This window comes from Oncorhynchus mykiss, chromosome 30 (genome assembly GCF_013265735.2).
Source record: "Oncorhynchus mykiss isolate Arlee chromosome 30, USDA_OmykA_1.1, whole genome shotgun sequence".
Classification (NCBI taxonomy): domain Eukaryota; kingdom Metazoa; phylum Chordata; class Actinopteri; order Salmoniformes; family Salmonidae; genus Oncorhynchus; species Oncorhynchus mykiss.
In genome coordinates, this window is record NC_050570.1 from 23,473,334 (window position 1) to 23,499,169 (window position 25,836).

The 25,836-nt window shown below is 43.6% G+C and overlaps 1 protein-coding gene across 1 annotated transcript in view; it reads right to left on the reverse strand.

Moving 5' to 3' along the window:
- Positions 1 to 2,258: 2,258 nt before the first annotated feature.
- LOC110521577 (acyl-CoA-binding domain-containing protein 6) overlaps positions 2,259 to 25,836 on the reverse strand; it is a 33,142-nt gene continuing 9,564 nt past the window's right edge. The window contains exons 6-8 of the mRNA XM_021599216.2: positions 22,751 to 22,840; positions 4,536 to 4,566; positions 2,259 to 2,722 (exon numbers count right to left, since the gene is read on the reverse strand). Coding sequence (XP_021454891.1) covers positions 2,568 to 2,722; positions 4,536 to 4,566; positions 22,751 to 22,840 — 276 coding nt within the window. The 3' untranslated portion in view covers positions 2,259 to 2,567. The remainder of the gene's footprint in view (positions 2,723 to 4,535; positions 4,567 to 22,750; positions 22,841 to 25,836) is intronic.

A 25,836-nucleotide genomic window follows, 5' to 3' on the forward strand; every position in this document is an offset into this window, starting at 1 on the left:
AATACAGTAGTGTATACAACCACACATAGTAAATGAACCAAATACGACAATTCAGCATCACTATAACCCATGCGCTAAAGAAGTGTTGTTGGATAGACATCTGAAACAGGCCTAGACTAGACATATTCATAGCAAAATTAAAACAAATGTAAAACTCAATCATAGGCAACACAACCGTTATCCAGACCTTTTCTGAGTCTTACCTGGTCCGTCCTAAACGTAAGTATTATCGATTTGGTTGTGTTTAAGCTCCTGTTGTGTGAGAAGAAGAAAAGATCAGTCCAGCAGAACAAGCATGTTTGCATAAAACGCCACAAAACAAGCTGATTTTATTCAGCCGATGACAAGCTATGACCATTAATGGATACCCTGTAATAGTGCTGCCTTACAAAGATAAACAGCAACAAAGACAGTTCGTATAATTTACACGGCACTTACAGCACTAGTATACAAATAAATCTGGGAAATTCCTGCACTGTTGCTTTTGCAAAGATGACAAACACAAGCACAAATGCCATCATCATCGATCTGAGGCGTCTATTACAAACTTCCTGAAGGCAACAATTCTATTAACATGTAAATAGATATTTGGTTCAGACTGAACTTCATCTTGGACATCAAGACAGGATATTTTCTTCAAATTATGGCTTATTTTAATGATGAGCAATGGCTGCCATGACAGTGTAGCTTTAAATGGGTTTGAGTCACAGAGAGGCTTTTCATTGACAACTTCAAGGTTGTTCTTCTGTTTTAAGTGAAATTAGGTTATTTTCACTGGGTCCTCATAGCAGAAATGAGATAGTTCACATTTCATTAAAGCGAGGGAGGGTCGTTAACAGGATATTGGCTTCAGTGCCTGGTGAGGTGTTGCTTATTAGAACATTCTGGTGAGACGAACCATATAGACACTTGTCTATGGAGCAGCTTGGATCACTATCGCCTCGAGTAGCAGCAGACGGCAACACTTGTTTATCATGCACTAAACACCCAGCTTTGCAACAGAGACTTATCGAGTTCTCGTGAAGATATTAGAGGGATGCTTTTCAACAGCAGAGACAGGATTTTACTTAGTGTTGAATTCCAAGCAATACTGTTCTGGGGACTAGCGAGCAGATTGCATTAAGAGTTGGCCAGTACAACAACATGCCATTGCTTTTAGCCCCCAGACTGGGGAGAGTAAGAGAGGCAGAGGAAAGTGCTCCAGCTCATCCCTGTAACAAACCTTGGCCATCTGTCACTAATGGTGTTAGAGAGGCGACTTGTAAAAATGCATAAACGTTAAGTAAAGAAGGTTTGAGAGGAGGCACTGTCAAAAGTGAAAAGCTCAGAGAAAATTGAAGCCCATAATGGAAACATAATGGGCTTAGTGTCACAGTTGTGCAGACATGCCCGGGGAGTATGACATCACCGACTCCTACCCCAACCCAATCGAGATTCAGGAAATGACTGGTACATGGGCGAAACAGCTTTTTCAAATATACCAACAGCATTATTCCTGGTTGTGTAGGGAATGCATACTGTAACAAGCTGAGGGTCATAATAGCTCTCCTTCTCATTGATACCGTAAGAGAGCAGGCTGTCTGGGCTGGGCCGTCTCTGTTCTGTATACTGGGGCCATGGTGACTGACTGACAGACAGCAGGACTCTTTTCGGTGACTGTTATTTAATGCCTCATGTTCAGGGAGATTGAGAGAAAGAGGGATTACAGCTTGTCCCCATTGTTTGTTCAAATGTGCATTAGCTTCTTTATCAAGCGGTGGTTAAGAGCTGAGATTCCAGATTTAGTATTCTCATCTGGTGGGAGGGAGGGGGTGCCAAAGAGACTGCTCTGATCAGAAGGGATTACAAAAAACTAAAGCAGATTTGGAGGAAGCCCATGTGTTGGCTATTTGGAGAACATCCAAATATATTTTAAGTGACATAACAGAGGGTGTGGGTATGTGGGGTGGGCCAAGGGAGACACAATGTGCTAGGTGAACAGTTCACTTAAACGAAGAGGCCTCGCCAGGCGATGTGTGTGTTATATAGTTGTTAGTCATCATGGGATAAGGTTGAACTTTTAGTTCTCCATGCTCCATCTGAATATAACATTGCATATTAGATGTTTATTTTTAGGATGCATTTAAATATACAGTTACATTCTGCTTGTCAAGAATGATGCCAACAAAAATGCTTAAAACATTATTCTGAATAATATAATAAGTTTGACTTACTCCTAGGGTAAAATGTCCATACGCTGTCCAATTGTATTTTAAAGATTTTTATCAGCAAACACAAGACAACCAAAGGTAACACACAATATCTGAAACAGAAGGAACCTCTTTTTGGATGACATTTCTTTATTTTTATTAATAGCAATGATGACGGATGGATTCCTTAGAATTTGACATGAGAGACAATGAAGTGGTAGCGGGTTGAACTGCCAGAGTGGGATGACCATTGCACCTATCCGGTGTATGTGACAATAAAAAACATCATCATCATTACTGAGAGGGCTGTGTGCTATGTCTGGAGTGGGCACAGGCTGGAGGGGAGGAGAGGGAGAGGAGGGGATGGTGAAGCTGGGCCTAGCCCTTGGAGGCGGTGTACTGGCGCAGCAGTGAGGAGATGGAGCTGGATTCAGTGACCTCCTCGGGCAGAGAGCCCTCCTGGTCCTTAATGGAAGGGTCTGCCCCAGCCTGTAGGAGCAGCTCCACTATGTCAGCAAACTCACACGCAGACGCTGCAGGACAGAGAGGGGGAGGGGAGGAAGGAGCAGAGTAACAGAGTAGGGTAAGAGAGAATGAGAGGGGGAGAGGAGAGAGAAGGGGGAGAGGAGAGAGAAGAAAGGGAGAGAGGAGAGGAGAGAGAAGGGGGAGAGGAGAGAAAAGGGGGAGAGGAGAGAGAAGGGGAGAGGAGAGAAAAGGGGGAGAGGAGAGAGAAGGGGGAGAGAGAAGGGGGAGGGGAGAGAGAAGCGGGAGAGGAGAGAGAAGGGGGAGAGGAGAGAGAAGGGGGAGAGAGAGAGGAAAGAGATATAATTGTGATGCACTTCAGAGGTAAAAGGATCCAGGTTTGACTACAGTTAACATGCCATGAAAGCAGCTATTTCCATATATCATTTTGGGCGGTATGACAAGAATATACACAAATCTGTATATCTAACATTACCCAAATCACCTTCAAAAGGCTTCAAGGTCACTGTAGACATGATGCACACAGCTACATCTGAACACAGCCTCTAAGCACAGCTCATTGGTGTTAATATTCCTTACGTTTTTAACCTGAGTGCAGGAGTCAATGAAAAGCTCATATGGAGGCCCATTGACATTGCCCTGAACTTGTGGTTGGCTTAAACACTGATTTTGTGCCGATTTGCAATTGGTTTCCCACTAAAAGGACTTGCAAGCTAGGCTAAGATATGAGGAGAGGGCTTGCAGTTTCTTAAACAAGTTAGCGAGTCACAGCGCTGATGCACCAGGATTCCACTGCGCTCTGAGTGTTTTCAATCACTCTCTCCCCTTAAAAGAGAGCTATCCTGCTCCTGTGTGATAGGCTGATGTCAGCGGGAATGGCTGATTGACAGCAGGCCCTTTTAAACCTCCAGCCCAGAGGTGGCTAAAGCGCCGCTCGTTCTTAGCAGGGAGAAAATAAGAGGCTTGGTTATGTCAGGTTCGAGAATTTTCTTCTCCTTCTACATTTTATTTTATTTTCCGGGCTGCGTGCGCCATACGGGGGCCCTGGGCTGTAAAAACCCTCATCCCCCCCCGGGAGTCGTTGAGAAGGAGAACAATTTATAGTGTGCAGTAAACCCTCAATTAATCATTTGCCAGCCACTGTGGCCCAGTGTAAATAGAGGTGGAAATGAATTTTCATTCTCTGCTATTTGTCTCCTGGAGTTCATCGCTTATGTTTATTAGTCATTTTTTTATGCCCCATCCTCCTGTTCCTGCCTGGTTTGGTGGCAGTGGTCTACTGTATGCCAGCCACGTGACCAGTCCCTACACTGCAGCCGCCAAGCCCAGCCAAATGCCCACTCAGCCCAGGGCCAGATGGTGTCCCCCCCCCCCCCCCACATACACACACCAAGGGCTCAGAGGACATGGGGACCGCCCATGGGAGGGGGTCTTGAGAGTCCGAGGAGCACTGTTGATTTCCTTGGGGAGACCTGGTGATTATTACACACAGCCCCTCCATACGCACAGATACAGACAAACACACACCCACACCCTCTAACACTGACATAGAGAGATGGCAAGAAGGAGGGATGAAAGAGACACTGACAGATGAAAGGCACCTGAGATAGCAACAGCAGTAAAAGAGGGAGAAGAGAGGAGGATGAGAAAGAGGGAGAAGAGAAGCAGAGGGGGACATACGCAGGGCCAAGAGAGCAGATGGTTCATGGTTTCCCATCCATCCCCATACAACTGTTCACACTCATAAACAAATTCAATTTACATGACATGTACATACATACAAACACTCATACACAAACTTAGCCTAGAGACACATATTCATCCAGAATTCCAAATGAAAATCTGTGATATCCGGAAGATTACCATAATGCAGTGCTGTCTGGCCCTCGTCATCCTGTGAAAAGAGAGAGAAATGTTAAGAAACCTGAGAAGAGTTCCAGACAAACAGGTCTAACTTGTAGACCCATAACACAGTAAAGGGTATATAAAACAAGCTTAAATCATAGAGACAACCATTGCTCATAGAACAATGAAAGAACCGTAGCCTTGTCAGTTGTAAAGTTGTGGCTCGCAAACTTTGCAGTTGAGAAAACTGCTTTTTACCTTTCGACTAAATTAAAAACCCAATGATTTCCCCATAAAGATTATGTAAAAATATGAAATACTGATCTCAAACTGAGCGAACAATTAAACCTTTCAACTTGAGACTCTATAGCAGACTGAACCAGGGGAACCAATGGCATCAGCCCACTATCCACCCCTAAGCCCTAGCTGAGCCCTCTCTGAGCCCTCTGCCACAGGTTAACACACTGTGACCAACAGGCCAGGCAGACCTCAGTGCTCAAAAGGCTCAGAGCGAGGGAACAAAGCCTAGGCGTCTCTCGTCATTGACCTGGGGTGAGAACGTGCTAAACGCATTACCCACGGAGGCCGTCCCATCACACAATGATCTTGGTACAAAGGAGCAGTCTGCCCTGAGCACCGCCACCGTTTGGGACAAATTGAAGTGGTGTCTATGGTCTGTGACCGGAGCTGATATGAAGAAAAACAATATTTAGGATAGAGGTCAGCGGGGGTGTAAATCCTGTGGGCTGTGTGTGCAGGCAGCATGAGGCCGGGAGTGAAGAGGTCAGTTTGACAGTGTATGATACGCATCATCAAGGCGGACTCGTCTCCAGCGTGCCTTTTCACCCCCTAATGATGACAAACTGCAATATTGTTGTCACCAGCTAGCCGCTGTTCAGATGGAAACAACTAGAATACCTCCAGTCACTAAGCCAACTGGCTGCTTCTTTAGAATCAGAATCACCTTTACTCGCCAATAAATGTACATACCCTGAATTTGACTTAGACAATAGGCGCTGTCAGCAACAGACATTGTACAAACAGGGTCCCTTGTGGCTCAGTTGGCAGAGCATGGAACTTGCAACACCAGGGTTGTGGGTTCGATTCCCACGGGGGACCAGTACAGAGAAAAAAAGTATGAGTGGGAGAAGGGCCTTGGTCAGGGAGGTGACCAAGAACCCGATGGTCACTCTGACAGAGCTCCAGAGTTACTCTGTGGAGGGGTATGTACATTTATTGACTCAAGTCGCTTTGGATAAGAGCGTCTGCTAAATGACTTACATGTTAGAATACAGACGTCAACCTACATTTACAATAATAGTGACTCCAAAATGACACAATACATTATTTACCAATACTTTCTATTGGGCACAAAATAATCTGAAACACAAATAGCAAATGCATCAAACAAGTTTGTAGAGTCACAAGCTTGATGTAATCATTGTATGCTAGAAATATGGGACCAAGTACTAAACTTTTATCCCAATAGTCACTTCAACTGCTCAGGTGACGGGCGGTTTTCATCATGATTGACCTGAACTGTCTGCCAGAGCAGAATCTTTTAAATATTAGGGCAGGTGATGATCTTACCTGCACGCTTCCTTGTTGTGTTTTTGTGTTTTGTCCCTCATCAATCTACACACAATACCCCCTAACGACAAAGCAAAAACAGGAAAAAAGAAATATCACACCTACTCATTCCAGGGTTATTAATTTTCACTACTTTCTACATTGTAGAATAATAGTGGCCGTGCTTCTGCTCCAGTTTCAACTGTTCTGCCTGTGATTATTATTATTTGACCATGCTGGTCATTTCTGAACATTTGAACATCTTGGCCATGTTCTGTTACAATCTCCACCCGGCACAGCCAGAAGAGGACTGGCCACCCCACATAGCCTGGTTCCTCTCTAGGTTTCTTCCTAGGTTTTGGCCTTTCTAGGGAGTTTTTCCTAGCCACCGTGCTTCTACACCTGCATTGCTTGCTGTTTGGGGTTTTAGGCTGGGTTTCTGTACAGCACTTTGAGATATCAGCTGATGTACGAAGGGCTATATAAATAAATTAGATTTGATTTGATTTGTTTCTCATGGTCTGAGAGTCTTTAGGTGCCTTTGGCAAACTCAAAAGGAGTGGCTTCCATCTGACCACTCTACCATAAAGGCCTGATTGGTGGAGTGCTGCAGAGATGGTTGTCCTTCTGGAAGGTTCTCCCATCTCCACAGAGGAACTCTGGAGCTCTGTCAGAGTGACCATCGGGTTCTTGGTCACCCCCCTGACCAAGGCCCTTCTCCCCCGAGTGCTCAGTTTGGCCAGGCGGCCAGCTCTAGGGAGAGTCTTGGTGGTTCCAAACTTATTCCATTTATGAATGAGAGAGACATTTTTTTGGTAGATCTGTGCCTCGACACAATTCTGTCTCGGAGCTCTAAGGACAATTCCTTCGACTTCACGGCTTGGTTTTTGCTCTGACATGCACTGTCAACTGGACCTTTATATAGACAGGTGTGTGCCCTTCCAAATCATGTCCAATCAATTGAATTTACCACAGGTGGACTCCAATCAAGTTGTAGAAACATCTCAAGGACGATCAATGGAAACAGGATGCACCGGAGCTCAATTTCGAGTCTCATAGCAAAGGGTCTGAATCCTTATGTAAATAAGGTCCGTTTGTATTATTAACAAAATTAGAAAAAATGTCTAAACACATGTTTTCGTTTTATAATTGTGGGATATTGTGTGTAGACTGCTGAGGATTTGTAAAAATTGAATACATTTCAGAATAAGGCTGTAACGTAACAAAATGTGGAAAAAGTCAAGGGGTCTAAATACTTTCCGAATCAACTGTATGTACCCAGTATGTCCCTCAGGTCCTCTGGCACTGGCCTTTTAACTATCTAAAAGCCTAGGACCAAGAGGTATGGAGAGGCGCCTTTAGTTATTATGCCCCCAGCCTCTGGAATAGCCTATTTTTTCTTCTTCTGTGAAGCACATTGTTGCATTCCATGTCGGAAATGTGCTGTATGAATAAAGCTGGACTTGATTTGAACATCAGTAAATCCTCTTTTTCTTAGCCTTTGGCCCTAGCCTATTAACCAGTGAAGACAACCATTAGTGGAACCAACCCAGTGTCAGACAAAGACTGTCGAATCATCCCAGAGCATGAGGGGGAGGGAGATCACCTACGCTGCTTGATAAAGGCTCTCTCCAACGATCCCAGAGTGAGATCCTATTGTTTGCCCTGAGCAGCACCACTTCAGGGGCCTGCTGATTCCATTAGAGAGTTCAATTCCCCCAAGATGGATAGAATACTGATGCAAATGTCCTCAACCATAAATGGATCGGGAGAGACACAGTATTTTCCTGTGGTCTGCGTCTACGGTAATGTTGAGTATTCAGTACAATGTTAGTGTTAGGTTTAATCCCACTTGATGTGCAAAGTATAAATATCAAATACACACAAAAGTACAAATCCGGACAATAAAAGCATGTCAGTGGGCAGATGCGCTCACACACACACACACACACAATAGTTGGTCTATTGCCCTACGCGATAGAGGCAGAGTGGCAGATGTTTAGCGCAGAGGCAGCGAGTGGGACCTTGATGCACACAAATACATACAGGAATAATTAAACTGTAAGGGGTTTAGGTCTTAATCTGCTCCCTCCAACTAATCTGGTGTTAGTGCCGGACGGCTGGGACAGCACGGTGTGTGCAGGGACACTCCCAGGGTATGACAGGGAGGACACATGCAAAAGTTGCCTCATACAGTACTTAACTTGACGCAACACACACACACACAATTAACACAGATTAAAAGTGTATAAAATAAGTGGGCAACACATGAAGTAACTAACGCCAAACCAAACATGTAAACATAAGTTTGTATTCAAAATATATTAACTTAAAACAGACTAAAAGCATGTTTGTACATCGTAAAATTAAGAGGTTTCCCTTAAAAAAGGCATATATTGTATGTAGCCTATGTGGCAGCAGAATCCAGAAGTAGGACCCTGCAGGTTGGTGCACTACTGAGACTGACTAAAGGGTCCATGTATGTTAGTGGAGGTGAGGGCCCTGCCCTTTACTAGGTTCTTTAAAGTGCTGCAGTGTGGAAGCTGGCTGGTCCTGTCTGTCTGGGAGCCAGAGGGGGGGGGGGGGGGGGGGGGGGGGTGGGTCCTCTCGCCTCTCCTCTCAGCATTTACTAATGCTCCAAGAGAGGCTTGATGGAATCAGGAGAAATTGGATTGTCTCCCATTTGCTTTTGGAAAAAGGAGGAGACTTCCTAGCTGGAGGTAGCATTTTTCTTTGTAGCTCTCCATCCCATTACAGAAGCACATCACAGCATAGCTCTTTTTTTAAATGTCACCAAAGTTTTCCTGCGCCGCAGGAAATGCGGATGAGCTTCATGATTTACATAAATTCACTGAAAACCTGCACTAACACACTGTTATAATAACAGTATTCCACTTTTCATATAGCCTCATTTTGACATGCTAATAGCCTAACCAACGATCAAGCAACATTATGGACTAAACATTCAAATCCTGTTGCTGTAGGATTATTTTACTGCGACAATATAGGTCAAATTTAAATCTTACATCTGTATGTTTGTGACTGAGTCTATCAATATATCCATCCCTGTTTCTCTATTTGTTTGTAGAAGCCAACACCCTTGGAGGGGAGTGGTGGAATTTGCCTTCCCAGTTGCATGGGAGGAAAGAGGCTGCAGACAGACAGAGAGAGAAATAACATTGATAGACATGAAGAGAGTAAAAGGGACCATAAAACAGAGAAAGAAACATGGAAAAAAGTGAGAGAGAAAGAGATAGAGGACGAAACGGTTACAGGACAAGGTCTTTCCAGTACACCACAGCAAAGTAGGTTTGTCTACGTGAGCCAGACATATTCCGTAGAGAAAAATGCTCTCTCAAATCCATTGCCATCTGTAGAACCTGCTGCAGCATGAGGCAACAAGCAGGGCTTGGGTTTGTGCTCTCCATGGCCAGCCATTAAAAGCTTTCTTGTTTTCATACCACAGCAATCCGGCAACTGCCCATGGCATATGGTAGGTGTGCTGAAAGCCATTGTGGGATTTTTATCCTTTAACACCATTCTCTATTCCAGCTACATCTTACTCTCTAACCGACGCCCCCATTCTCTCTCCCTCCCCCCCTCTCTCTCTACCTCCTGCACCTCTCTATCTCTCTCGCTCCACTGTCCCTGACAGCCACATTAAACAAGTGGGAAAAATTGACAAGCAATTATGATTTATGATCAATGCATGCAGCTGCAGCTGACTTGTATAATGACAATGGCGCTGGAGAGAAGGGAGAGAGAAGGGAGAAAGGCTCGACGGTCTCCAGGGCTTGCAGTGGGACTTGTAAAGGGAGCATGGATAGAACCCTCCACCATTCATATGCAGATACCATTACGATGAGCAGGTGCCATTAATCAGAGTCTCAGAAAGACAGAGGAGAACAGGCTGATCCCGGGGTTATTCCAGGTCTCTGAAGACCTGCTGCTGGGTACTCTATGGTACTGCCTGCGGTCTCTATGTTACTGTGTTCCATTAAAGTAGATCACAGGACACACAGCGCACTGATGGGCTGAACAGATGTCTCCAGACCAAATACAGACACATCAACTGGAAAAATGCGTTAAAATTATTATCTGAATATCCGTGATTTTCTTGTAAAGAGACACCAGCTTTTGTTTATCTGGTTGTATGTGTGTGTGTGCATTTGTGACTCTGAGCGTGTGTGTGTGTGTGTGTGTGTGTGAGGGAGCTGGATATCCAGAGGTAAAGGGATCAGAAGACAGTGGCACCCCTAATTGAATCTGTGCAGTGAGTGTTAACCTTGCCATTCAGCGTGTGAGCACTGCCATGCTGGTGCAAATTAGCGCTTCCCCAAAGTGTCCTTGAGGTGCCCGGGCTGCCCCTCGCCTGCCTCCGGGCTCCACAGCAGGTCACCCTGTGTGCCAATAAACCACCTCACAGGCTCTCTAAAGCACACTGTAATATTTTATACAATTCCTGGAGAAGAGGAACCAGGGAGCTCAGGGGCCAAGACCACTCCAAGAGGTCTGATGCTCTTAACGTCCCAATCAACTGAAACCGTTCGGAAATGGATTCTTCCAACAATGTCTGCTAGGAACGATTGGGTTTCTGAAACCAAGACCTGTCTGTGTTTTGGTATTCAGATTGAGGTTGATTAAAACCAGTCTGGGGTTGATTTTTAAAGGAACACAACAACAGTGTGCACCCTGCAAGAACGCAGCCAAACATGTATGTTTACCATGCTTTATTTAGTGTCAGAGGATCAAGAGATTATATTTTTCTCCACAGGTTCTCTGTCATTTTGGAGGATGGGAAAGGAAAACTCTCCCTTCTTTTCCTCCTCGTGTATACTGTACTTCTCTTCCTCCCCCAGCACCGCTCTTCCACTTTCTCGTCTCTCCCCCCTCTCTCTTTCTCCCTCCGCCCCTCCCCCCTCCTCTCTCTCCCCCTCTCTCTGTCCCTCCCCCTCCTCTCTCTCCTCCTTCTCTCTCTCCCTCCCCCCTCCTCCTCTCCCACCGCTCTTCCACTTTCTCGTCTCTCCCTCTGTCCCTCCCCCCTCCTCTCCCACCGCTCTTCCACTTTCTCGTCTCTCCCTCCCCCCTCTCTCTCCCCCCTCCTCTCCCACCACTCTTCCACTTTCTCGTCTCTCCCTCCCCCTCTCTCTCCCCCTCCTCTCCCACGCTCTTCCACTTTCTCGTCTCTCCCTCCGTCCCTCCCCCTCTCCCACCTCCTCTCCCACCGCTCTTGCTTGCTCCCGAGGGACTCGGCAGAATCCATTAGCATGGGGGAAGAGTGGCAGGGAATTAACATTGGTGTGCTCCAAGTCGAGTGGATCATCAATGATGTTTAAAAAGAAATATATAAAATAAATAAATACATAAGAGTGTAATATGAAAATCAATGGCCAGGCAGCAGGCATTTGGGAGAGAGGCCCATAAAGTGGGGTTGACTACTAACTGGACCCTGAAGAGGAAAACAGTCACTTTGTTTTCTCGCTCTCCATCAGTAAGCAGCTGAGGACAGCTTTAATGCTCAGCGCAATTTATGTGGATTAAATAAATTGTTGAGTGTACAAATTGTGAGAAGCCAATAAGAAAGGTAGTTACAACACTAACTGCAAAGAGGGACTTTTCTTCTTACCTGCAGCAGGAATATGAGTCACGTAGCTACTTCTTTACACGGTGCGTCATATAATAAATCTACATCTGTGCATTATCCTATTGGGACTTTTAAAAATGGTTGTGTCGGCCGTTTTACTTTCATTTAAACATGTGCCATATAACCTCTGCTAGCATGTATAAATGTCAAATGTACTGTATGAGTGGTGTAATTTCACTCTGTGTGTGGCTGAGCAGAGACGCTCTGTAGAAGGGTTGCTAATGCAGAAGTCCTATTAGAAATAACATTGTAATACCCTATCAAAAGTAAACGGTTGCTTATTAAAACTCCTATGATTCCCTTCTGTCAAACTGAGTTTCTGTAGACCCCTCCTCTTTTATTAAAAAAAGCACACGCACAAAAACATGTGCTTCCACAAAACAGGGCAATTACCTTTCGCCAAGGTAAAGAAAACATATCCACCCCCAGCCACTAAAAAAGGCCTGAGTGAGTACTGAGCAGTGGCTTGGGAGCGGGTGCAGATTGGAAACGCTGGGGCGATTCATTACAGTTTGTCAATGGCCCTATTAAAAGAGAGGAAGCAGGGCTGGCTTTCTGAAATATCTGTATTAATGTGTGCACTGAGCCGTGGGTGTGTGACCTGTGTGCTGTAGCTGGGCAGTGCAGACGAGATTTATTCCTGCCTATGCGGGAACACTGCCATTCTCACACAGCAGGCAACGGGCCACCCTTCCCTCCCCCCACACACACACCGTTAAACTTATGACGAATTCCGTTAGATATTTGTTATGACTCCGATGACTGAGCCATTTGTTATGGGAGGCCGTGCTGGGAAGGGGGAGGGATACAAACCTGTAATAATGCTCCTGCCGTAGAATTTCAATCAGCTGCTGTTGTTCCTGTGTGTGTGTGTGTGTGTGTGTGTGTGTTTACTAGTTTAATAACCAAGGCAGTTGACACTGAGGTGGAGGACAGAGATGAGAATGTGCAGTACACACTGGCCTGTATTGCTCTGATAAAACAGACCCTGGCTTTGGACAGACCAGGAACATAGCTCCGATCTCACGTCGATACTCTACAGTTCAGCCAAACACAGCTAAGGGTACAAAGCTGTGACATTTCTAATCACAACACAACACATCAAATCCACACAGAATGGCATTGCCACTAACAAGGACGATGCACCAAACATTTAATAAGCCAAATAGTAAAACACAGTTGACTTACTGGGAGAGAAGAGTTGTTCACAATAAGACACTAGGAGAATGTCAATATTGCCATTATACAGTACTTAAAGCCACTGCCTGAGGCTTCTGTGCAAGACATAATCCCTTGTCTTAGAGCCTTGAATTAAACTGGATTAAGTCTGTACTGTAAAGAGACCCCTGACATCAGGAACCTACGAAGGATAGCTATACACAGTCCCTTCAGAATGTTTTCACTGCATTTGACTTTTCCACATGTCGTTATGTTACAGTTAGAATTTCAAATCGATTCAACTCAGACTTTGTGTCACTGGCCTACATGTAATACCCCATTATGTCAAAGTGGAATTAAGTTTAAAAATAATTTTAAAAAAGTTGAAATGTCTCGAGTCAATAAGTATTCAACTCCTTTGTTATAAAAAGCCTAAATAATTTCAGGAGTAAAAATGTGCTTAACAAAGTCACATAATAAGTTGCATAGACTCGCTCTGTGTGCAATAATAGCGTTTAGCATTTTTGAATGACTACCTCATCTCTGTACCCCAGACATACAATTATCTGTGAGGTCCCTCGAACAGTGAATTTCAAACACAGATTCAACCACAAAGATCAGGGAGGTTTTCCAACGCCTCGCAAAGAAGTCCACCTATTGGTAGACGGGTAAAAATAAAAAGACACTAAATATCCCTTTGAGCATGGCGGTTATTAATGAATTAGACTTTGGATGGTGTATCAATAAACCTAGCCACTAAAGATACAGGTGTCCTTCCTAACTCCATTGCCAGAGAGGAAGGAAACCACTCAGGCATTTCACCATGAAAGCCAACGGTGACTTTAAAATAGTTACAGAGTTTAATGGTTGTGGTAGGAGAAAACTGAGGATGGATCAACAACATTGAAGTTACTCCACTATACTAACCTAATTGACAGAGTAAAAGAAGGAAGCCTGTACAGAAAATAAATATTTCAAAACATACATCCTGTTTGCAAGAAGGCACTAAAGTAAAACTGCATAAAATGTGGCAAAGATATAAACTTTATGTCCTGAATACAAAGTGTTTGGGGCAAATCCAATACAACACATTACTGAGTACCACTCTCCATATTTTTAAGCATGGTGGTGGCTGCATCATGTTATGGGTATGCTTGTCATCGGCAAGGACTAGGGAGTTTTTTAGGATAAAAAGAAAAGGAATAGAGCTAAGCACAGACAAAATTCTAGAGGAAAACCTGGTTCAGTCTGCTTTCCAACAGACAAGGGAGGCAAATTCACCTGTCAGCAGGACAATAACTTAAAACACAATGCCAAATATACACTGAGTGTACAAAACATTAGAAACACCTTCCTAATATTGAGTTGCTCCCCCTTTTGCTCTCAGAAGAGCCCCAATTTGTCGGGGCATGGACTCTACAAGGTGTCAAAAGAATTCTACAGGGATGCTGTCCCATGTTGACTCCAATGCTTCCCATAGTTGTGTCAGGTTGGCTGGATGTCTTGATACACATGGGAAACGGTGTTGCAGTTCAGTGTTGCAGTTCTTGACACAGTCAAACCGGTGCGCCTGGAACCTACTATCATACGCTGATCAAAGGCACTTAAATCTTTCGTCACAACCCATATCTCAATTGCCTTTAACACGACTCCTCCCCTTCAGCTACACTGATTGAAGTGGATTTAACAAGTGACATCAATAAGGGATCATAGCTTTCCTGGTCAGTCTACGTTATGGGAAGAATAGGTGTCAAATGTTTCGTACACCTGCTTACCAAAACATCATTAAATGTTCCTTAGTGGCCCATTCACAGTTTTGACTTAAATTGTCTTGAAAATCTATGGAGAGACTTGAAAATTGCTGTCTTGCAAAGATCAACAACCAACTTGACAGCGCTTGAAGATTATTAAAAATAATAATGTGCAAATGTTGTACAATCCAGATGTGCAAAACTATTAGAGACTTACCCAGAGAGACTCACAGCTCCAAATCGCTGCCAAAGATTATTCTTACATGTATTAGGTCAGGGGTGTGAATGAGAGATGCATTTCATTTTCAATACATTTGCTAAAACTGTCATTATGGGGTAGTGTGTGTAAATTGGTGCTAAAAAAATATTTCAGCCATTTTTAATTTAGGCGAAATATGGAATAGGTCAAGGGGTGTAAATACACACAACAGCTATAGCATAACATGTCTGTGTTATGGTCTGAGAAGGTTTTTCTTGTCTTCACACAACTCAACAAACTGCCATGGTCCCCATTTAAACAATCACCCACATAGACACTGAACACCCAGGCCATGGGGACACTTAAGCACTTAATTTTAATTAATTCATTAATTTCTCCTCACATCAATATCAAATCAATGTGCTTATTTTGTAAGAGGTCGTTCATAAAAAAATATATATACTTATGGTATCACAAATCACACACACACACGGCCCTTGTTGTCGACGTTCACGCTAACCTGCCACTCAGCAGTCAATACAAAATCAAATAGTGAGTTGTAGTAGAGTAGTCTAATGTGAATGTCTATATTTCACAGTAACAACTACCTAAACTAGTTCCATAGTCTCTCCCAGGCAGTTGCAGTCAACAGTGGAGAAACCCCCCCTCTAAGAGACATGACACCAACATTGAGTCGCCCCGCCGTTCCTCGGTCCCCTCTGCCCTGTGATGCCTGTCTGTCTGTCCCACATAATGCGTGGCCATGAACTAGTTGTAGTCCAGCCAGATATTTATTACTATTGATCTACCTGGTCCCAGCCAGAGACTTCTGTTCTCTCGGCTCGAGGCTTTGACCTCAATTAAGTTATGAATTTCAATCTGATAGACTGCAAGCGTTTTAGCCCGGCGTGGCCGAGAGTGGATTAATTAGAATCAGCGGTGCTGGGAGTCACCCTCTGCGCCTCATGGATCATGTTGTTTTAATAAAAAAGTAAAGAGCCACACACACAGGCATATAGTGACAGGGACAGCCACTGTCACAAAGCACATGCCGAGGACAGGACAAGAGATTCTGTCTGGAGATTTTTTAACAAACACAAACTGAATTTACTCCCTGCCAATAACAAGTGCAGCTTCGTCCACTTCATCGCACTGTGCTCTTCCTCCTGCCTCTTCTCCACCTCCCTCTACCTTTTTGGCCCTTTCTCTTCAAACTCTTTCTTTCTGTGATTGTATTTTGCTTCACCTGCACCTTCGCACCCTTTCTCTGAGATTACATCTGCCCCAATTCCGAACCTCCCACATTGTTTACATGTTTCCGCTCTGCAATCAGCCAAACCTAAGTCTTAAATTGTGTTTTTGTTGCTACCTGCAAATCCCATCACAGCCCATTCCCCAGCCGGGCCAGCCCAGATTGCTGCTTGTTTGTTTGACACAAATTCCCAACAAGGAGGCCAGGATGTCTGAGCTTTCACCAATGAAAAGTCCTCTCAGGGTCTTATTTACTGTGCACTTAGCGGTGGGTGTAATTGTGGATTATTGGGTCTGGACTCTGGACACACACAGTGTCCATGGGGAGGGAGAGGAGACAGAGGGAGGCAGGGACTGGGAAGTGTGAGAAGCCCGAGGCAGGGTCATGACCTCAGGGTGGTAGGGGTTGCATAGGTCACAGCCAGGGGGGGATGCAGGTGAAACTGGTGCTCTTGTCTGGACAAAGGCCTTGGTCACAGTCTTATGGAGGAAACACTGACTCAATAACACACACACACACACACACACACACACACACACACACACACACACGGCTGTGAATGTAATTGAAATAAAAATTCCTTTGTAAATGGATTAAGCCGTGCCCCATATAATATCCGAATAATAATCATCATGTTTATCTCTCCTCACATAAATGCAATTTTGAGGATATGTTCCTTTATTACAATGCTATGCACTGTCAGCTCACATGAAATAACTGAGTGACGCTTCTGACTACAAACATGGACCTACTTCACACAAAGCTCCAGTTTTGCCATCCGACCCAGTTTCTGGGGTTAATTTGATAAAGAGCAGTAGAGAAGCAGTGAAATGGTGGTTATGGGCCAGTGTCTGGCATGCCATTCTGCAGATGACAGGTGGCATATCGTTGATCTGGGTATTCATGGCCAGAGCTACCTATTGTAGTCCATTCTGATCCTGGATTAGAATCAAACAGCCCATAATGCAGGTTACCAGGTTCGGACATCCACTGAAACAATCAGTTGATTAATTTCCAACAATTTTCACTGAGCAAATAATATATCTATTTTTTTCCATCAACAAATTAAATATAAATCATTTTTATCTTTATTTACCGGCAGTTGGCAGAGGTCACGGCAGATTACCGGGACATCAAATACACAACAAACCCAAAACCCCTCCTCAACACAGACAAAAGAACTGTGAGGTAAAATGGAGAGTTCACACATTCATGTGACCATTTACAATTTCCATTTTGTAGCCCTTTCCACTCATCTCGTAAACTGTATGAAAATGGCAGATTTGGGCACTGATAAACCCCTTAATGGGAATGCAGTGGCTGTACAGTAACATGCTATATATGCCGTTAGGCCTCAGGCTCTGAGCTTCACAGTGCTGCATTGGTTTTGACTACCAGCCGTTCTGAACTCCAGCACCGCACGCGACAGGAAGTTGCCTGAGTGACAATCCGTTTTTTGTTGTCTATGTAAGTGAGGGAAATGCTGTAAACTAAGAGGACTTTATGTATTTTGAAGGATGAGACGTTGAGGATTATAATAAAAAACCTTGTTGATGTCATACAAGCAAGCCAAACACAAAAGTCCAAATGTGCACTTTACATTTCCATAATCATTAAACTCATGTCATATACAGTGTCAACGTTTATGATCACTATGTTTGATGTACAGTTACAAGATGACATGGCATCATACCTTGGGTTATTCTGAACAGAATGAGCTTGTTTGTCTACTGTAGAGAAAGTGCAGTGCAGCAGAACACCTGAATGCACCTATGACTCCTTTCAATGTGCACCAAAAACCAACAAATCTATTTCAGGGGTTGGAATCGGTTCAGGGAACAGAACCAAAAAACGTGAAATTTTTCTTCTTCAGAGAACGGAAACAAAAGTGATCTATACTGTTCCAGAACATAACCATTGTTTTAAAAGCATGGTTATAGATATTTTACATTACAGGCATTTATTTCTAGTCCAACAACAAAACGCAACATAGCGCCTATACCAAGCCCTCTGTCACTCAGCAACTTTTTCCAGTGTCTGCCTGCAAGCTGAAAATCTTTGCCTGTGCAGGCTACCTCCACCGCCCCCCTAGGATACTTGATTGGGAGAGATATTTTCGATTAACTTTTTTCAATGCTAGTTAAGGATACTATAGGCCTAGTTATCACGTTTCATGTTGGATTCATTAAGTACAAAGACGTGTTTTTAATTGTGGTGCCTCTGTGCACACACAAGCTTGTTAGCTAGCTCAAACGTGTTAGCTAGCTAGCTCAAAGGACATTCAAAGTTCCTCCATAGAATCATGCATGTCATAACATGATGCCCATGCTTCAAGCCTCTCTCCCCACCGACACAATTTCAGTTGCATCTTGCACCATGGGCTACACTTATCTGTCCATCACGCATGTAAACAACTAGCTTGCCTGCCCTAGCCATACTGACTGATAAAGTCATTCAAATGAGCTAAAGGTAAAAAAAAAAAAAAGTTGATTTTACAGGTAAAAAAAAAGGAACAATATCAACCGGTAATTTTTGGGGGTTCGAACTGGTTCAGAAATGTATTTTGCTGGTCGGAACAGTGGAACGAAACAAAAAAAACGAAACGATTGGGAAATTATTTTGGTTACAACCCCTGATCCGGTTTACCTAAATTGCATTTTGAAAGCTTAACACTGTAATATCGTATTTTATAACCTAGCAAGTCATGTTGGCAATAGAACAAGCTTCCAAATGATTCCCACCTGACCCGAATGTGATTTATAATGGACTGTTTTTCGATTGCGTAATGAACAACAGTAATTGTGTGAAGGCGGGGATACAGGGTTGTGTTCCACTTTTTGGGGGGATTTTATGTTGCACCTACAATACATTATCCAGGAATATTGTTATCATGTTACTGAATGTATTCAGAGTATTTTCAGATGTTGTATCCAGTATTGTCAGGTGAACTGTTGTGTCCTCACCTTTGGTCTAATAATTTTGCATAGACATTTTAGACATTCAGCCAACAGTCTTCATCAGAGCGACTTAAGCCATGTTCACTTTGGCAGTTTGAAATGACTCAAATCCAATTTTTGGCACATCCGATTTGAATCTGTTCTTTTTCCTATAGTATGAACAGACAAATTCCACACATTCCAAGCCACCTTCGTAGGTGGTTTGAAATCAGATACAAATCTAATTCCTGGCCATGCAACTTGTCTTAACAGTCAAATCTGATTGATTTGCCCTCAAGTGGTTTTTGGACTGTTAATTGGGCATATCTTGTTGCTTAGTCACTTTAACCATATCAACATGCACATACTACCTCAATCAACCTGACTAACCGGTGTCTGTATGTAGCCTCGCTACTGTTATTTCTCACTGTTGTTTTATTTCTTTACTTACCCATTGTTCACCTAACACCTTTTTTGCACTGTTGGTTAGAGCCTGTAAGTAAGCATTTCACTGTAAGGTCTACACCTGCTTGTATTCGGCGCACGTGACAAATAAACTTTGATTTGATAGATACTCTGTTGACAGTTTGACAATAACATGTGGTAGCTAACTATCTTGTTAATAGTTTACAAACAAATTACCGAGGTAGTTGACTGCTGTGGCTAGCCCAAAAAATGACTTATTTTGAAAGTTGCGTCATCTTATCCTTGAGGTGTTAAAAGTGTTCTTACACTATGATTTTGAACATTCAAGGCAACTGGGAAATATCCATGGCAGGTATTGTTGTCACCTCAGCTTGCTACATAACTTCTGAGTGATAGGAAGCACGAGCACCACCAATCAGCCTACACCACTGTGCGAACACCCATCCTTACTATGACAACTAGCGTAGCCATGTCAGCAAATGACTGCTGTCTGAACACACCAATCCAATTTGGTCACTTGTAACTTGCTGTTTGGACAGTCAGTATTAGAAAACAAAACTGAGCATTAAAACCTGCAGTGTGAACAAGGCTTTACAGGAGCAATTAGGGTTAAGCTTGTTCATGGGCATATTTCAGTTACTGGCCCAATGCTCTAACCGCTAGGCTACCTACTGCCCATTTTCCAATACTGTTAAAACCGTTCCCTTTCAATTGTTACCATTGTTATGCATATGCTTTTCCTATTTTATCTGTAAAAAAACATTTCAATTGAACTCTATCCTTGTACAGTAGGCCAATTCCCCTGAGTATAAAAGGTTTAAAAGCATAGCATCTAAGGCATTTAGTCTAGTTCAGCATGGCCAGAAAGTGACTGAAAACAGCAAACTAATAGAATCTAATGAGAAGTAGCAGGCTTCACATCTCTATCAATTCCCAGTTCTGTGGGGTTTACTGTTGCATGATTTAGCTAGCCGTATTTCCTTTCGGACACCCATGCCCTCCCTCAGGCAGCTGACTGGGTACCGCAAAACATAGGCAGAGAAGGAGATGGGCCGTAGGGGTTTCCGATGACTCGAGGGACTGCCTAGTGACCTCTCACACTAGGCCTTAACGAGAACTGTCTGCCATTCAACTGCAGTTACTGGTACCTACACGCAGAAATAGTACATGCATGTGCATAGCTATATTGTACACACTCTCCTGGAGCAAGTATCTGAAATTAATCTGAGATGCCAGAGATGTACAGGGATTAGATTTGACCACCTTCAACCACTTATTACAATTGTATTTTTTGCTGTTACTGTAACTACTGCTACGGTTCATAAATGTAGGCTAAATACAGTACATGGGGGCTTTAGAGAGAGGCTTCACTTCTCTGTAATTACAATGCAGAATTTAACATGCCTCCAAATAAGTAGTCATTGTTTCTTGTTAAACCATAACCGTAGTCACCGCTAGGCAGACCAAGATGATGATTATAAGCAGGCGCTCTGGTTTTTCATCCACACCAAAAAGGTTCAGGGCCACAAAAAGAAAGTCATTTGCAAGTGTTCTGATTATATGGGTTGTATAATGCAAACAATTTACCTGATTACTCCCAATTGATTTGTTTTACTGTGGGGTGGTAAAGCCCCTGGCTCCACAACTGTATGCACAACAGCATTCATTTCCCGATGCATCACTCAGCCAGCTTAAGACAAAGCCAAAGCTCCCTGCCTGCCTCTAAACCGGAATGGTGTTCAGGGTTTTTCTCCGCAGCCAGGTCACTAAGCAAAGTATACCTGCTTACTGTGTTGGATAAACCCAATGGGATTTGTCGATATCACAAAACGAATTAAAGTAGACCTGCTCAGAGGGATCGAGGGATAGGAAGTGTGTCACTGGGCCTATAGCCTACTCTCATCAGCCACAGGTACTGAGCCTCCACGGATACAGAGGATTGGCTATGTGGTGTGTTAGTGATGTAGCCTGTAGGTGTGTTTAGGATGTGTGCTTGGCTGTTGAAGGCTAGTGAGTGACAGAGAATTCTGTGTCATGCGCCTTTTAACACAATTGTGAATCTCACAGAAATCTTTAAATCCCCTAAAATATCTGTCCCTGTGACATCTGCGTCGAGTGCCACTTGACCCCTAACCCCAGTTTTTTTGGTGTGTGTGCAGGGCTCAACATTAACGCGTGTCCTCTTCTCCGGGACAAGTATTAAAAAAATAGTAGGACAAGAAGAATATAGATTTAAGTTGTCTGAACGGACAAGATGAAATAAAAAAATAATAATTCACAATATCATACAAATACTCTGATCAGAATTTGATCAGAGACCAACATTGGAATAATATTCAAATCTATTTTTTGTTTAAATCAATAAAAAAGCCTACATGTCAAAGTGAAGGTGATATGCAAATTGGCTACAGCCTCATGTCCAAACTGATGCTGACATGAGGGAGGTGCCAGAAAAAGTAGCCAAACTTGGAGACTTTTAATTAGTTACATAAATATAGGCTAAAAGTCATTTGACAAATATAATGAAGGATCATTAACGTCTAAAGGCTTGATTCTGTCAACACACTCGAGGCACGTTCAGAACAAACGGTCACAACATCGGAGAGTGAAGGACAGTGCCTTGCATATCACCCACCTTGAATCTGAGTGGAGGCGGTCAGCATTTTGAAACGACTTAACCACAAACCTAATGGTTTAAAACCTGGACGTTTTATGTCTTACCTTGCTTCAAAGTAGCCTTGCCAAAATCCGACTTCAGAAATGTTGAGGGAATTATTTTATAAAAACACCTAATGCTATTGAAACTAGCATTTTTTCAAATCAACTTTACTTTACTTTCAAACCAACAGCCAAAGGCACAATCCTAGTCATGATTAACTCATGCCGGTTGATGCATCTCCCCTCTAACAGATATTTTAATCTGTCATATAAAACACACGTGCAATTATTTGGTTGTAATTGTAATGTTGCAATATTTTATAGGCTACCAAGGGTGGCCAACCATCCTCCAGGACAGGCTTGAATATGCAAAGAAGCCAATGGGCAGAATGTTGCCTACATTTTTGTCTGATTCTCTATGGTAAAGAAGATGGTAATGCATTTTATTTTGTAAAGTGGTTCCTTGCATCATATAATGAAGTTAAAAAAAATGGGGGGAGGGGGTGACTTGAACTTTTGGAAAAGTACAAATAAAATATATACATAGAAAAACTGTCCTACTTGGACTGTGGCTAAAAAAGTGAATGTCAAGCCCTGGTGTGTGTGTGTGCGTGTGTGTGCGAGAGAGAGAGAGACTCACCTGGCTGTTGATATCAGCGCTGTTCTGCAGTAACACAGACACCAGGTATTTGTGTCCTCTGTCACAGGCCCAGTGGAGCAAATTCCTGCCCTGAAACACATAAAAGGTGTGCCTCATTACTCCTGCATAAACAGATTCTACCATCTACCATACATGATCAGGAACTTCAAGGTACAACAGGTATTGTTTCCCATCACTACAGTAGCAGCTAATGAGTTGGAGTCAAGATACTGAATCAAATATGGGAATCTTTTTTTTAGGTAAAATTCTCAAAGTAAATGTCAGTACTTGTTTACACACCGAAACACTATCTATTGTAAATCAGATCTCGTGATCAACAATACTTTTTCCCACGAGGTAAACAAAAATCTGGCGCTACCGGTAGGTACTTAGTAAGGTTGCCTAGTCTAGTGAGTGGACTACAGCTGTTATGGATAGTGACAGTGTGTGTGCGGCTGACCACACACATATGCAAATGCAGTGAGGGGACCTGCTGGAGCGTTCAGTAACATGGATGGAGGCCCCAACCTCTCTTCACCTCTAATAGAACCATCTATTCTCTTCTGTTATGCACAAGTTAACTTCCCAATAGACTTCTCCCCTTCAGAAACAATTAATTATGCAGTACAATTTATAACTCAAGAGCCTTCAGATCCCAACTATATAACGAGGTGGTGACAGGATGAGCTTTGCCCCGTCTCCTTGCCAACAGGAGGGGTGTGTATGTGTGTAAAGGGTTGGGTCAGGGCTCATCCAGGAGCTCAGGGACAAATTTCAGAGGGCCGGCATAGTCCTTAAGAATTGATAGATGGGATGCTGCGGACAAAACGAGAGCACCCCTTTGATCAGTCATCACACCCTGTCCCCCCCCCCCCTCCTCTCCTTAGCTCCAATCACCTCATTCTGATACAACCGCCACATTTTTCAAGTTGGCCAATTAGATCAAGCAAACTCCCTAAGTCCTATTCTATTGCTCAAATTCTATTGATCACCACGGCTGCGTGTTAAAATAGATATTTATGAGAGAGGCCGCAGCCTGAATACTGCTGTACTTTCTCTCGGGTTTTGATGTGGCCCTTTGATCGTTTGTCACATTTCCATCACTACGTCGTCTCTGCCCTTTTCTTCTAATACGTGAATTCCACTCTGGAACGTTCTGTATATACTCTCAAGAGAACTATGTTTTGTGAACTAGTGAAGTTCACTATAACCTCTCTACTGAATTGGTCTTCTCAGACTAAGACAGTGCACTCATAAATACACCATTGGGATGTCTGGTTGGATAAAAAACAACATTTTCACGAGGAAAGATAATACTTTGAAATAACCATTCGTCGTAAGGAGGAACATAACTTCACAGTAGCCCTCTCGTTTGTCTGAGAGAACAACAAAAGAAGGAAACGCCACTGGAAATCATCCATCAGGAAGCAGCGCTGGCGGCACTTTCTGTCATAGAAGGTTAAGCTACCTCCCTGTCAGAGTGTTGTGGGGGATTAGCCAATGACAGGCTCTTTGACTCGCACCCACGGTAACACACAACAGACGCGTCTGAAAGGGGCTGAAAGGGCGCTCTCCTCAGCCGCTGCCTGCTCCTCAGTCTCAGTGGGAGGGGACCTGTCAGCTCAATTGGCTCTAATTGAATGGGGTGGGACTTTGTTCCAGAAAGGGATAGAGAGAGAGAGAGAAAAGAGGAGTTCCTTGGGTGGTATTACAACATGAAATCCCTCCCTCCATTGTTGGGGTACATGGTGGTTAGTGGTGGTTGTGTGGTCTCTCAGTGGCATGTGGGGACCTGTGTGAACACTTCACCCATAGAGCGTCTACTGGGGCAGACGCTCGTACACTATACAACTGCACAGCAGGAATAGGCAAATACACAAAATCTCATGATTATTCAGAGAGTGAAGGAGACAACTTCATGAGGGCTGAGGGGGATTCAATTGGTGAACTCTGACTAGACTGTATTCATACTCTCCAGTATATTAGTCACAGTATTGTCTAGAATCAGTGCCCTGTCTTCAGCTCTGGGTAGTGTAAAAGAGATAGGGTATAGTGTCTGAGTGCAGTATAACAGCCCTCTCCAAACAGACCTCCCAACTGACTAAGAATAGTGGGAAGCAGCCAGAGTACTGTAAAACACCAGTCGGTTCCTGTGTGTGTGAAATGAACACACACATACACACCCATAAAACAACGTTTGTCAAGCTTCTGCATGGGCCATGACTCACAGCATGTGTGATTGATCCCATGCTCATGGTTGGTGTGTGTGGATGATGTATACCTGCAGTGTGGCCCCCAGGCCTCCGTCTCCCCAGCAGTAATGAGGCAGCCTCAGTGAGTCATAAAGACTGAGGCGGGCGGCTGGACACCCTGATCTATTCTCCCCCATCATTAGGATTATTTCCCCATTCGCCCCACGCCTGCACTGTACATTACAGCTAATGCCTTTGGCCTCTGAAGGGGAGTCAAGGAACCAGCCACCCCAGGGGTCAGAGGCCACCACCCAGCTCATATCACCCTGAATTAAAGTGCCAATATCCCCAACTGGTGAAAACATCAAACAGAACATTCTGCTGAAGAACAGTCTGAGTCACTAATACTGAGGGCTTTGGTTATCAGTGGAAACAAGAGTAATTTATACAGTCTCTAGATTACTAGCGGGACATTCAATTGTAGGCACATTCCAATTAGTGGGATAGTCACCACTGCAAGTAGCGAACACAGGCTCCTTGGTAGATCAAAACCTGAATGATTTAAATAGCTAAATATGAATCTATACTTCAAAGAACAGTCAGTCAGTGGCTGTTACTGCTGACTCCAGAATGTAGTTTACCCTTTCAAACTGACAAATCAAATGTATTTATATAACCCTTCGTACATCAGCTGATGTAAGTGAGCTATACCTCCATTTCACTCATCCACACTCACCAAATCCTCCAAAAACATCTGCAAAGAGAGAATATGGTGGGATATGTTCATCTATTTAAATCAGACACGGCTGTCTGTCTCTCCATGAATGGATACCAGAGACATTCCCTTCCTATCTCTCTCAGCTGGTGGCCTATCTGAGATGGACCCATAGAGAT